At 43.5% G+C, this 13,387-nt stretch overlaps 1 protein-coding gene across 1 annotated transcript; it reads right to left on the reverse strand.

The window, feature by feature from the left end:
* Positions 1-244: 244 nt before the first annotated feature.
* LOC143774650 (olfactory receptor 1496-like) lies at positions 245-8,984 on the reverse strand. Its single transcript, XM_077262401.1, has 3 exons — positions 8,885-8,984; positions 2,854-2,909; positions 245-1,171 (listed from the first exon to the last, which is right to left on the reverse strand). Exons 1-3 carry the CDS (start codon positions 8,982-8,984, stop codon positions 245-247), a joined length of 1,083 nt encoding a protein of 360 aa, XP_077118516.1.
* Between the last annotated feature and the right edge of the window lie 4,403 nt (positions 8,985-13,387).

Raw genomic sequence — 13,387 nt, forward strand, 5'->3', positions numbered from 1 at the left:
CCCAAAAGCACAACAAAACCATATAAACAAGCCACAGATGTTTTGGGATCTGATTTCTGGAGCGATGAAACAAAAATGAGCATTTCAGGAGGTTAGAATATCAAGATCTTTATGTCATATAATGAGTGGTTAAGAGGTTCAACCTCTTTATGTGTACCAGAATTACTAAAGGGAAGATTTATTCAAGCACTTTGGATTAATTACTGAAAATGATTTATCTGTGTAGCATATTGTGAATGATTTTCTAGATGACAAGCTTATGAACTGTTCCTTGTACGGCTTTTTTAATGTCCTCATTTCTCAGACTGTATATAATGGGGTTAATAAAAGGAGTAAACACAGTGTATAGCAATGAGAGGATCTTACTCACAGTGAGTGTGAGACCCTTTGATGGAACAACATAAATGCTAAACAGAGTCCCATAGAATATGGAGACCACAGTGAGGTGGGAGCTACAGGTGGAGAAGGCTTTCTGTCTACCGGTACTGGAAGGAATCCGTAAAACTGTCACAACTATATAAGCATAAGACACTACAATGATTGTGACAGGAATAAACACAGATGGAGTTCCTAATAAATAAATCTCCAAGTGTATAATAAAGGTGTCAGAACAGGCAAGATCTATCAATGGCATCAAGTCACAAAATAAGTGGTCAATGACATTAGCTCCACAAAAGCTTAGATTTGCTATTGTTATGGTGTAAATAAAAATCGGAGAAAATCCGCACAAAAAACAAAAGATGGTCAATATCACACAATGTCCACTTGTCATGATAGATGTATAACGGAGGGGGTTACAGATGGCCACATATCGGTCATAAGACATTGCAGCAAGAAGAAAGCACTCAAATGTTTCTAAGACACCAAAAATATGACATTGAGTGATACAGTCAACAAACATCATGATCCCCCCATTATTTAGAAGAATATGGAGCAGATTTGGGACAAGATCTGAGGTCAACAAAATGTCACTAATGGACAGCTGTGAGATGAAGAAGTACATTGGAGTGTGGAGGTTCTTGCTGGTGGACACCAAGATGATGATCAGGAGATTCCCACAGATTGTCATAAAATAAACCAGAAGGAACAAGCAGAAGAGGAAAAGTCTTTTACCATGACTAACTTGAAATCCTAAAAGTAAAAACTCTGTAACAAACGTCTTGTTGTTCTCCTGATTTTAGACCAATAAAAGAAATGATGACAGATGTTAAAAACCAAAAAGAAATAACTTTTGTTAATAATACTAGGACTTGTCTCAATATATGATTCAGGGAAAACATTAGTCTGTTACATTCAGTGAACTTTGAACTATACGGTCAGTTAACAACATTATCAAAAAGTGATATAAAAGTGTAGAATTAATCAATGAAACCTAAAATAGGAATAAATAAGTGTAACAATGTTGTACACATGGAACGGGTTTAATTCAGGAATTCTTGTTGCTGAAAACAATTGATAAAATTCTGAATCAGGTCATTTTTGCATTGTGCAATTTCCTTTGAGATCTGCAGGAAAATAACAGAAATGTCTACAACAAATCTGAATCCGAGCGTTCCTTAAATTATACTTCTCACTATACTCATCCGCTACGGAGGTAACTGTACATCATTATACGCTGAGACGGTGCCTATTCAGTAACAGTAATTTATCATCTGTAGATAAAGGGTTTTTGTGTCAGATTCATGGCTTCGTAATTGCAATCATTTTTCTGATTTGATGAACACATTTCTCTTCTTGGTCTGTTCATCTGAATCAGGTTCACAGAAATCAATGTTCAGCCATAACTGATAATCCTTTTTAGAAGTCTGGGAAGATTTTCAGTTGAAAAATGTTTGTCTGTGACTCTTATAGTTTTTTTTTTTTCGATCATAAAGTTCAACAAAGAATAAATTAGAAATTATCATGTAAAACAAGAGATAATAAATCTACACTGATAACTTACCATAGTTATACATAAAAAAAATTGTATATGGAACCTAAATCTTATCAGATATTCATCAAATGTCATGGCCACAGATACAGATTTTGTCTTCTATACAGAAATTCGTCCATTTCTGCATATCTTGCATTTTGATTATCAGACACTTTTAATCGTTAAGTCTTTTCTTGATTTAATAATAAGAATAATTTATTTCAATATCGCAAACATATTCCCCAGCACTGTACATCTAGAGGGGACTTGTACGGAGAACAAAAGACATTACAGAATAACAATAATCACATAATCAACCGATACCAAGAGGAATGAGGACCCTGCCCGCAAGCTGACAATCTTTGAGGAAATAGGGGAGACACAAAAGGTGGATGGTAACAATTGCTTGTATTGTTCTGACCAGCCATAGTGTAAGGCTCGGGTGTTCATGTAATGCTGCATGAACCAGTTATCAGACAGAATATGTAAAAGTACAGACACAGAGGACTATTAAATGCATAAAGTGTATGAGAACATGATACGAGGAACCTGATATAGTGAAAATTTTGAATGGACAACACAAGGATAGTTAAATAAATGTGTTGAGGCGGTAGGCCAGTCTGAAAAAATGCGTTTTTAGGGCACGCTTAAAACTGTAGGTATTGGGCATTAATCAAATTATCCTGAGTAGTGCATTCCAAAGAATTGGCGAAGCACGTGAGAAGTCTTGGAGACGGGAGTGGGAGGTTCTGATTATTGAGGATGTTAATCTCAGGTCATTAGCAGAATGGAGGGCACGGGTAGGGTGGTAGACTGAGGTGAGGGGGGACATGTAGGGTGGTGCTGAAACATCAAGTGCATTGTGGGTGAGAGTGATACGTTTAGATTGAATTCTGGAGTGGATGGGTAACCAGTTTGATTTTATTACACATGTTACTCACATTCGATATTTCTTTGTTCTTGACATTCATCTTCACATTATTTTCCTCTAGTTGCTCTAGGGAGATTGATAATAATGTTAGGTAGCAGCTTACTCAGCTTCCATGTGAACCAGACACAGAAAAGTGAGGAATAATCTGAGAATATTTATGCATAAAATTAAGACAAGGTGCCAGGTGGAATAACTCCCTGGAGATGACTTTGTGCATGACTTATGAATCTCTAGTGTCCTGCTCAATGGAGGAATACAATAATATATTTTGAAGTCATAAGCAACTTCTTAGAAAACCTCAGAAGTTTTTTTTATAAATATGCTGTCAGAGGTAACATCATCCTGCTGTGATTGAGAGGAGTGCTGTGCTACAAATTCCAAAATGACCTGTAGTTCTTCTCTACTACTAAATTTGCCATAAGCAGAGGTGAATTGTGAGCTGAGTTTGGTAGTAATTCGGCACAGATCGCTTTTTAATGAAAGAAGGACAAGAACAAGCTAGTTTGCTTTTCGCATGTGAGAAGGCGTTGCCACTTCACGTGCTGATAGTGAGCTGTACCTCCTATTTGTGTTGAGAGATCTGTAGCTTATTTTCTTTGCATTGCAAAAAAAATGTGCGGCTAGACATGTGGAAAATAATTCACACACCCTATATGACTGCACATTGGACTCGCTCCACCATGACAAGAGTTTTCAGGGCCTGCAGAGCCTTCTCAACAAAAAGCAGTTATGACTTCTCCTTTCCCGATCTGAATACAGAGGTAGTAGACCTGTCTTTGGAAACATTTTTGGATGGATATCAGCTCCACTCTTTATTGATAACATTACCAACCTTGTCCAATGATGACTTCACTGACTTATTACCCCAATCTGCTTCTCATGTCCTGTCTTCCACAAAATCATTATCAACATGATCTCAGCACACAGTTGATTCAGTGGAGGGGATATCTTTAAGGGTATGTGCACACGTCAGGATTTCTTGCAGAAATTTCCTGAAGAAAACCGGAAATTTTCTGCAAGAAATCCGCATTTTTTTTTTGCGTTTTTTTTGTGTTTTTTTTTAGCATTTTGCAAGCGTAATTAGCTTGCAGAATGCTAAAGTTTTCCAAGCGGTCTGTAGCTTCGCTTGGAAAACTGACTGACAGGTTGGTCACACTTGTCAAACATACTGTTTGACAAGTGTGACCAACTTTTTACTATAGATGCTGCTTATGCAGCATCAATAGTAAAAAGATATCATGTTAAAAATAATAAAAAATTTTTTAAAAAATGGTTATACTCACCTGCAAACAGCCGACATCCTCAGCGGCGTCCGTTCCTATAGATGGTGTGGTTCAGGACCTTCGATGACGTCACGGTCACGTGAGCGGTCACATGAGCGGTCACGCGACCAATCACAAGACAGCGACGTCATCGCAGTTCCTGAACCACACCATCTATAGGAACGGAAGAGAGAGCATGCACCGCTGAGAGGCGGGAACACTCCGGGGCCATCAGAGGATGAGTATATGACTATTTTTTATTTTAATTCTTTTTTTTTGACCAATTATATGGTGCCCAGTCCGTGGAGGAGAGTCTCCTCTCCTCCACCCTGGGTACCAACCGCACATGATCTGCTTACTTCCCGCATGGTGTGCACAGCCACATGCGGAAAGTAAGCAAATCAATGCATTCCTAGTTGTGCGGAATCCCCGCAATTCCGCAAATTTAATGAACATGTTGCTTTTTTTTCCGTGATGCGATTTTTTCGCGGAAAAAAATGCAGCATGTGCACAAAAAATGCGGAATACACTGAAAATAATGGGAGGCATATGTAAGCTTTTTTTCGCGTTTTTTTCGTGTTTTATCACGTTTTTATAGCGAAAAAAACGCGAAAAATTCTGAACGTGTGCACATGGCCAAACTCCTTCCCTTTTGATTCTAACATGTAGACTTTCTCTGAAGGAGTGTCTCTACTAACAGAGCAGCCACCACTAACAGACTAGTAGTGCACCAAAAACTGCATGTATGTGGGCAAAAATTGAATTAAAAATCTGATAGGCTTTGGGATTCTTCCACTGCACAAGATGGATCCCAAGATCTATCTTCCTCTGCAATCTCGCCTTTCAGTCCCGACCGCAATGGATACTGCTCAGCAAAGACATCGGTCTCGACATCTTGCTCAGAATCAGTCTGTGTGCATGGTTACCACTGCCTCTCCAGGTTCAGCTATGGTAACTAATAAGAGACAGCAGCGAGTGATCTCTCCTGAGACTAAGTCCAGGATCCGCTCTACTGAGCATACTCTTGAGGCAATTTCTCATTGGTGGTCGGCTGTCACATGCTCAGGTCCTGGTCTGGCTTCGGATTGGCCCGTGAGCAAGGTCCGGTCTGATTGGCAAAATCTATAAAAGGATCTTTGGCACGCCCGTCGGTGCGCTAAGATCATTTATGTTCTGTGAGGGTGGAACCTAACAGTAGTGTGGACTTGTTTGCATGTGCACAGGGCAGGCCTAGAGCCTTTAGAATTCCGGCACCTCCAGAGAGGAGTTCTGTGTGTGCATGCGTTGTGTTTGAGACCACTTGCTCAAGTTAGGTAGCAAACACCTCTGAAGTTAACAGGGTTCGCGTTTAGCATCTAAACAGCTGTGTCTGTGTGCTTAAAACACAGCTCTGCTGCAGAGTATGTTTCCGTCGCTGGGTGCGATTGGCACAGCATGTATTTCAGCACTGAATGACATTTAGTTCAGTGCTGGCAAACTAAATGTTTGCTGCTTTGTTTCCCCCTTTTCCTTACTAGCTGCAGTTTACGATCCCTACATGGTGGACCCCGGGTGGCGAACGCACTTATTATATTTTATTTAGTGCATTCCGTCAACCCTAACAGTATCTTAGCGCCAAGGTCTGGCTAACAATGGTGGACGAACAGCGGCTATGGCAGTACATTCAGCAGCTGGAGGGCAGGTTGTCTGCTCTTGAGTATTCAACCTCAGCTGTGGATGTTGCCGCAGTAGCAGCTCATGGAGCCTCTGAAGCTGCGTCTCATATGTCCACTGCAACCTCTGTCCAATCCCTCTCTCTTCTCCCTCTGTCTGACAAATTCACAAGTGACAGCAAAGCCTGTAGGGGTTTCATGAACCAGTGTGCTATACATTTGGAGCTACTGGCGTCACATTTCCCATCTGAGCGGGCCAAGGTGGGATTCATGATCTCCCTGTTGTCGGACAGAATGTTAGAGTGGGCAACGCCGCTGTGGGAGCGCAATGATCTGGTGGTGCATAGCGGCTCATCCTTCCTGAGTGCTCTGAAGGTCTTTTTAGGGCCTCATTCACTCACAATACCACACTCCAATTGCTGGCTTTAACCCAGGACTCGTCCATGGTCAGTCACTACGCCATCCATTTCCGGACTCTTGCCTCTGAGTTAGAGTGGGAGGATAAAGCTTTAATCCCTGTCTTTTGAAAAGGGTTGGCTGACCATGTAAAAGATGCCCTTGCTATTAGGGAGATTCCTTCCACACTGGATGAGATAATTTCTGTCTCACTTGTATCGATCTTCGTCATTCTGAGTGAAGGTTGAAGCGAGCCCAGTGTTGGCAGAGGATTTGGCTGACGCCAAACTTTGCCAAGCCTCTGGAATCTCCTGTCCAGGCTATGGAGTCGCAGGACGTCATAGAGGTCTATCAAGGGGTACATAAGTCTCGCTCTGCTCGAGCAACTCCCATCTGCCATGCTTGTAGGCAATCTGGTCATTTTGCCAGCAAATGTCCCCAGTGGCAGAGGAAACAACCATGTTCAGTAGCCATAGGGGCAGGCTCACTGGTCACGGTGAATTTGTCCTCCAAAATAACATTTAAAGGGACAATGTCCTATGGCTCAAAATCCCTATCTGCACAGGCTTGCGTGGATTCCAGAGCAGAGGGTAATTTTATGTCCTCTTCCTTCGCGCTCCGGCATGCAATACCTTTGGTCATGCTCTCCAATCCCTTTATCGTCAGAGTGGTTAATGGTTCTACTCTACCCTCTCAGATTACCCATCAAACCATACTCCTTTCCCTAAAAATGTCTCCTAACCATCAGGAGTTAATCTCCTTGATCGTCATCCACGAGGGTATCAATGTGGTCTTGCTGGGTATGCCCTGGTTGCGCCACCATTCACCTCATATCGCTTGGGCCACAGGGAGGATACTGGGTTGGAGTAAGGCATGTAAGGGACAGAGTCTCAAGTCACAGGTTAAGGTTCGCTCATCACAACTCCCTGCTGATCTAACCCCTCTCCCAAAACATTTTTGGCAGTATGCAGACGTGTTCTCCAAAAAAGCAGCGGAGACTCTTCCGCTGCATAGCCCATATGACTGTCCTATAGACCTATTGCCGGGTGCTGAGCCTCCCCAGGGACATGTTTACCCTCTATTTCTCCTGGAGACTGAGGCTATGCCTCAATATATCAAAGAGAATCTGGCGACGTTTATTAGGATGTCGGTGTCTCCTGCAGGGGCTGGGTGGTTCTTTGTTCAGAAGACAAGGGGCCTGTGTCCAAGTACAGATTACAGTGCATTGAATGCAATTACCATAAAAAACAAATACCCTCTACCCCTTATCTTGGGAGCTCTTTGACAGGCTTTGAGGGGCTAGGGTATTTACTAAGTTAGATCTGCGTGGCACATATAATTTGATACATATTCGTGAGGAGGATGAATGGAAGACCACATTTAATACACGGGACGGAAACTATGAATATTTGGTGATGCCCTTCGGTCTGTGTAACGCCCCTGCTGTCTTCCAAGACTTTGTCAATGACATATTCAGGGAGCTGTTGTCCACTTCCGTGGTTGTCCATCTGGATGATATCCTTATCTTCTCCCCAGATATAGAAAAACCCACCGGAGGAATGTTTGCAAAGTCTTTGAACTCTGCGAGCCAATTCTCTGTTTGCTAAATTAGAGAACTTTGTGTTTTAGCAGAAATATTTACCCTTCCTAGGATATATTATCTCGGCCAAGGGTTTGGCCATGGATCCTGGCAAACTAGAGTCCGACAATAGCAGCAGGGTAGGTAATTAAAATATAACCTTTAATATATCATATCTAAAATGTCCAAAGCCATAATGCATAGACAAAAACAATGATAAAGTGTAAGTGCTCCAAGCAAACGGTGGTCAAAATAGATAAATTTCCATAGGGTCAAAGGATCCATTTCTCCCAGATAATCCAATAATAGGGGGAGGGAAAGAAAAAATCATGCAAACTGGGGGGATATATCTATTATTACCACTCATTGTTGTGCCCCTGCATGGCTGCCGTCCTGACAAGGATGGTCCCCTAGTGTAAAGCTAGTTAATGCCCCTAGGGTTATTTTATTAGTGTGACTTGTTTGCAAGTGCACAAGGCAGGCCTAGAACCTTTAGCATTCCGGCACCTCCAGAGAGGAAATTGTTTGTGTGGGTTCAGGGCTGGCGTTTAGCCTTTAGAATTCCGGCTTCTCCAGAGAGTTCTGTGTATGCATGAGCTGTGTGAGTCCACTACCGGATCACTTACCTCAGTTAGGTAGCAAACACCTGTGAAGTTAACAGGGTTTGCGTTTAGCATGTAAACAACTCTGTTGTGGCTGTGTTCTTATAACACAGCTTTGCTGCAGAATATCTTTCTGTCGCTGTGTGTGATTGGCACAGTACATGTTTCAGAACTGAATGACATTTAATTAAGTGTTGGCAAACTATACATTCGCCGCTTTGTTTCGCCATTGTCCTTATTAGCTGCAGTTTACAATCCCTTCACGGTGGACCCTGGGTGGTGAACACACTTCATTATTATATTTTATTTAGTGCGTTACGCCAACCCTAACAAAGGGTGAAGTACTAGAGGGCACTGTCGATTGCAGGGTAAAGACTGAATGCCCCGAGTAAAGTCAGCCACAGCATTGTGAACGCAATCTGAAAGCATGATGGAGCTTGTTAAGCAATTATTCCATGTGTAGCAACAGCAGCAGATAAAGCAGCACCAGCCACAGACCTAACAGGAAACCAATAAACTTCTGTTTCAGCAGTATCAACAGCTGCATCACCTTCTGCAGCAGTAGTTTTATCAACAGCAGCATCAGCAGCAGTTACAGCAGATTTAGCATCAACATCAAATGGCTCTCCTGGCAGAATTGTAAGGGCCATGGCATTCAAAGTGAAGGTATAAGGTGAGACAAATGAGACAGAAGATAACTCTGGAAGATGACATCAAGAATTTCCTGATTGTATTTGAGAGGGTGACAAACAGAGATAAACTACCCCCAGAGCAATAAGCAGAGGTCCTAGCTCCATACCTTACGGAGGACCACAGAAATCATACTACGACCTTGCCGTGCAGGATGCCAAGGAGTAAGACAAGTTGAAGGTGGATAATATGGCTTGTTTGGGCTTCACACTGGCAGTCTCAGAATAATAAGTTCACCCGTGTTGCTATCAATTGGGGAAACCTTCCCGGTACCAGATATTTGAGCTGTTACACATGATGCAAAAATGCCTGCAGTCAAAGATCTGTTCTCCAGCACAAATGGTGTGAAGAAAGCTGGGTTGCCGAAGGAAATCACCAGAATGCAGATGATCTTGTGAGCCTTTTAGAAAGATACTTGGCCATAAAGAACTCCCTGTGCAATCAAAAGGAGCCTAAGTTCACATTTCTGGAAGACCCAGAAGAAGGGGTCCAAAAAACCCAGGAGGGGTGAGAGCCGAGTTCAAAGTCCTGGGTCATATATAGCCATTTCTTCCTTGACCTGGCAGCCAATGGACAGCATCATAGGCCAGCACTATTCTTACTTCACCTATCCAGCCTGCAGACCTGTTCTTCATCCTGGCAAAGGGCCGCAGGAATGCCAGGTGACTGAACGGTGTCCTAGTCATGGCACTTCTGAACTCAGGGAGTTTGCGGACCTTGGTGAGGGATACACTTTCACATATGCTAGTCCCTCAGAAAAGGGTGGAGGCAAGGTGTATCCATAGAGATGTCAAGAACTATCCCATGGCTTAGGTCACCATAAACACAGACTGCGTTTCCATGTCCCGCCAAGTGTATTTGGTCAAGGACTTTGTTAGTAGTAGAGATTTTACTTTGTTCTGGGATTAGTGGGCTAAAGCTATAGCACCCAGTAGTCCAGTATGCCACAAGGAGTAGGCTATAGTAACAAAGGCACATGAGGTAAATAGTGAATTTCCATTCACTGCACTGGCTTGAAAGTAGGATGAGGAACCATCTGTGGAAGCCCATATCCTTGAACTGGAGGAGTCCCAGGACACCATTGGGACTGCCCAGCTCAGAAACTTAACAAGAAAAGGTACTCTGAAAAATGTAAATGGGGTTCCCCAGGAGACAGAGGATGATAGTCGGTTTCCACAAGGGGCCAGGTATGATTTGTTGTGTTGTGGGAACAAATTGAAGGAGCAGGTAAAAGAGTGCCTCCTGAAGTTCCAAGAATATATCATGCAGCTGCATCGACATAAACTAAATCTCTTAGTATGCTGAAATACTCAGAGACCATCCGAGCATGCTCAGAGAAACTCGAGTAATGAGCACACTCACTCATCACTAGAGTGAAGCGTCTGAGGAAACTCTGGATGGATACAAGATCTGAATGTCCACTGTCTGAGAAACAACTAGTCACCCAATGTTTCAATATCATAAAAATAAAGCTATTATCACAACTTAAGATGGATCAACTGCACTGCAGATCCACCCCACATGAAGAGCTGGAAGAACAACATATGCAACCCCCTGAAGACGTTGATCCAATCCTGCAACTAGAGAGCACTGCAGATGATCTGAAACAGAAGATCTTAAACTAAATACCATCAATACCAGAGATCGATTGCCAAGGCTCAGTAAAGAAACACCACCAGACAGTATGCTAGAAGATGCCAATAGAGCACTCGCATCAATACCTATCACCACTATAACTCAAACTAATAAACTAATTGTTATCTCTCCTTCCTTCCCGGGCTCCCTGCTTGCTGCCCTTGGGTCCGTGTCTGCTGCCGCCCATGCTGCTTCTTCCTCTCTGCCCCGGTCTAGTGCCTGCGCTCCCCGCCGGGACTCTGCACGGGTGTCCCGGCGCGCTCCTTCCTCCCTGACCGCACGCGCTCTCCTCAGTCTTCTCTTCCTGAGTGACCTGACCCAGCAGTGTTTCCTGTCCAATGAAGGACAGGCGTCAGGTACTTCATGCCGCCCTCCCTTAGTGGAGGCACCTGATTATCAAGTTCCCTTGCCATAGTTAGGCTGCCTTGTTGCCACTTGCTTTGCCTGCTTTGTTTGCTAATTAACCCTTATTTGTCCTGTGTTTCCTTGGTCCCTGCCTTCATTTTCCCTTCAGTCCAGTTTTCATCTCCTCATCTGCTCTTCTCAGTCAGTTACCTGTTCCAGTCTCCCTGTCCTCAGGCCCATTACCCCTTTTCAAGGTTCTCCTCAGTCTCCTTCCTCCCTGGCTCCTTGCTCTGTTCTCCTCTGTTTCTTCCCTCTTAGTTCCCTCTCCATTTCTCTCATTGGTTTTTCCCTGGTCCTGGCATCCGTGGTTCTAGAGGTCCCTGAGCTTGCTCCCAAATGATCCCTGTATAGGGGTTGGTCTATTCTGGTGTGCTCACTTGGGGGAGGGTCGGTTCCACGGTACAGTGGGTCCACTCTTGGAACTTGCGACCTTTGGAGTAACACTAATGTATGCTACTGCTTCTGGAATCATGGAAATGCTTGGCTATACAAACAGCAAGAACTACAGAAGTATGTGCCCCCTTGGAAAATAACACTGGAGACCAAGATCAAGGTGACATGAAGGGAAGTCAGACAACTAACAGAAATACAGAAGGGTGTAAAGATCAAGAATAAGACCAAGTCAGACAAGTACAAAGGCCTGACCCCAACTGAAGCCCTAGAAACTGCTAAACAAAGGCTCACAGCACTCGCTGCAAGAATAGGGAGATACACTAGAGAAGCTAAAGCAAAGAAGTGAAAAGCCCTGTTCTCCAAAGAACCATTAAAGGTGTACTCCCAACTACAGAGTAACAGGACAAATACAGCAACTCCACCAATAGCAAAGACTGAACAATACTACAGGAACATATGGGAGAAGGAAAAAACTCAACATCAGTGCAATGTGGCTGCAAGATCTGAGAATAAAACACAGCAACAACCTAGAGCAAGAACCAGTCACCATTACAGAAGCAGACATCCAACAGTGGGTCAAGACCATGAAGAGCTGGACAGCACTTGGCCCAGACATGATCCACACCTACTGGCTAAAGTAATTTACAGAGGTATATGAACACATGGCAAAGCAGATGAACCAACTTCTAGAAGCAGGCCACCACCCAGATTGGCTAACACAAGTAAGAACAGTGCTAATCATGAGGGATCCTCACAAAGGAACAGTTGAATCCAACTACCGCCCAATAACTTGCCTTACAACAACGTGGAAACTCCTGTCAGACATCATAGCCACCAAGCTACAGAACCATATGAACCAGCACATGAATCCAGCTCAGAAAGGCATTGGGACCGACACCAGAGGCTCCAAGCACCAGCTCCTAGTAGATAGAGCAGTTGCTCAAGACTCAAGATCCAGACAGACCAATCTCAGCACAGCCTGGCTTGACTACAGGAAAGCCTATGACTCAATGCCACACACATGGATCTGTGAATGCTTGGCTATCTACCATGTCAACAGGAAATTAAGAACCTTCCTCAGAAACTCAATGGGGCAATGGAGAACAACATTGGAAGTCAACTCAAGACAACTAGCACAAGTGACCTTCAAATGTGGCATATACCAAGGTGATGCACTGTCTCCACTGCTGTTCTGCATAGATTTGAACCCCGTCAGACAGATAACTACAGAGTCTGGCTATGGATACAAGTTCAAGAGTGGAAGCACCAACAGCCACCTCCTGTACATGGATGACATTAAGCTCTATGCGAAAAATGAATGATACATCAAGAAGGATCTACAGTGAAGATATTGGGATGTCCTTAGGACCGGAGAAGTGTGGGCAGTTGGTAATAAAGAGTGTCAAGGTAGTCAAGACTGATGGAGTGGAATTACCAGCAGGACACATAGCAGATGTACAGACATGCTACAAGTACCTTGGCATCCCACAGGGACACGGTAACCATGGTGAGGAGGCAAGGAAAGCAGCAACATCCTAATGCCATCAAAGGGTAAGATAGGTAATGAAGAGCCTGCTCAATGGGAAGAATAAAATCCTCGCCATCAATACATATGCCCTGTCAGTTATCAGATACCCTGTTGGCATAGTGTGCTTGTCAAAAGAAGAGATGGAAGCTGCAGATGTGAATACATGAAAGCTCCTCCCAATGCATAGAGGTCTCCACCCTAAGTCTGACACCCAAAGATTGTATACCAACAGAAAGGAGGGTGTTCAAGGCTTGATAAGCATCCAAGCCACCATCATGGATGAAACAAGGAGTATCCAGGAATACATCAGAAAAATGGCACCAAAAGATGAGATGCTGAGAGAAAGCCTAAGGCAGCAACAACAACAGATCTGGAAGGAAGAACAGGAACAAGAAGCGCCAT

Source organism: Ranitomeya variabilis, chromosome 5 (assembly GCF_051348905.1).
Source record: "Ranitomeya variabilis isolate aRanVar5 chromosome 5, aRanVar5.hap1, whole genome shotgun sequence".
In the NCBI taxonomy this organism is placed as follows: Eukaryota; Metazoa; Chordata; class Amphibia; order Anura; family Dendrobatidae; genus Ranitomeya; species Ranitomeya variabilis.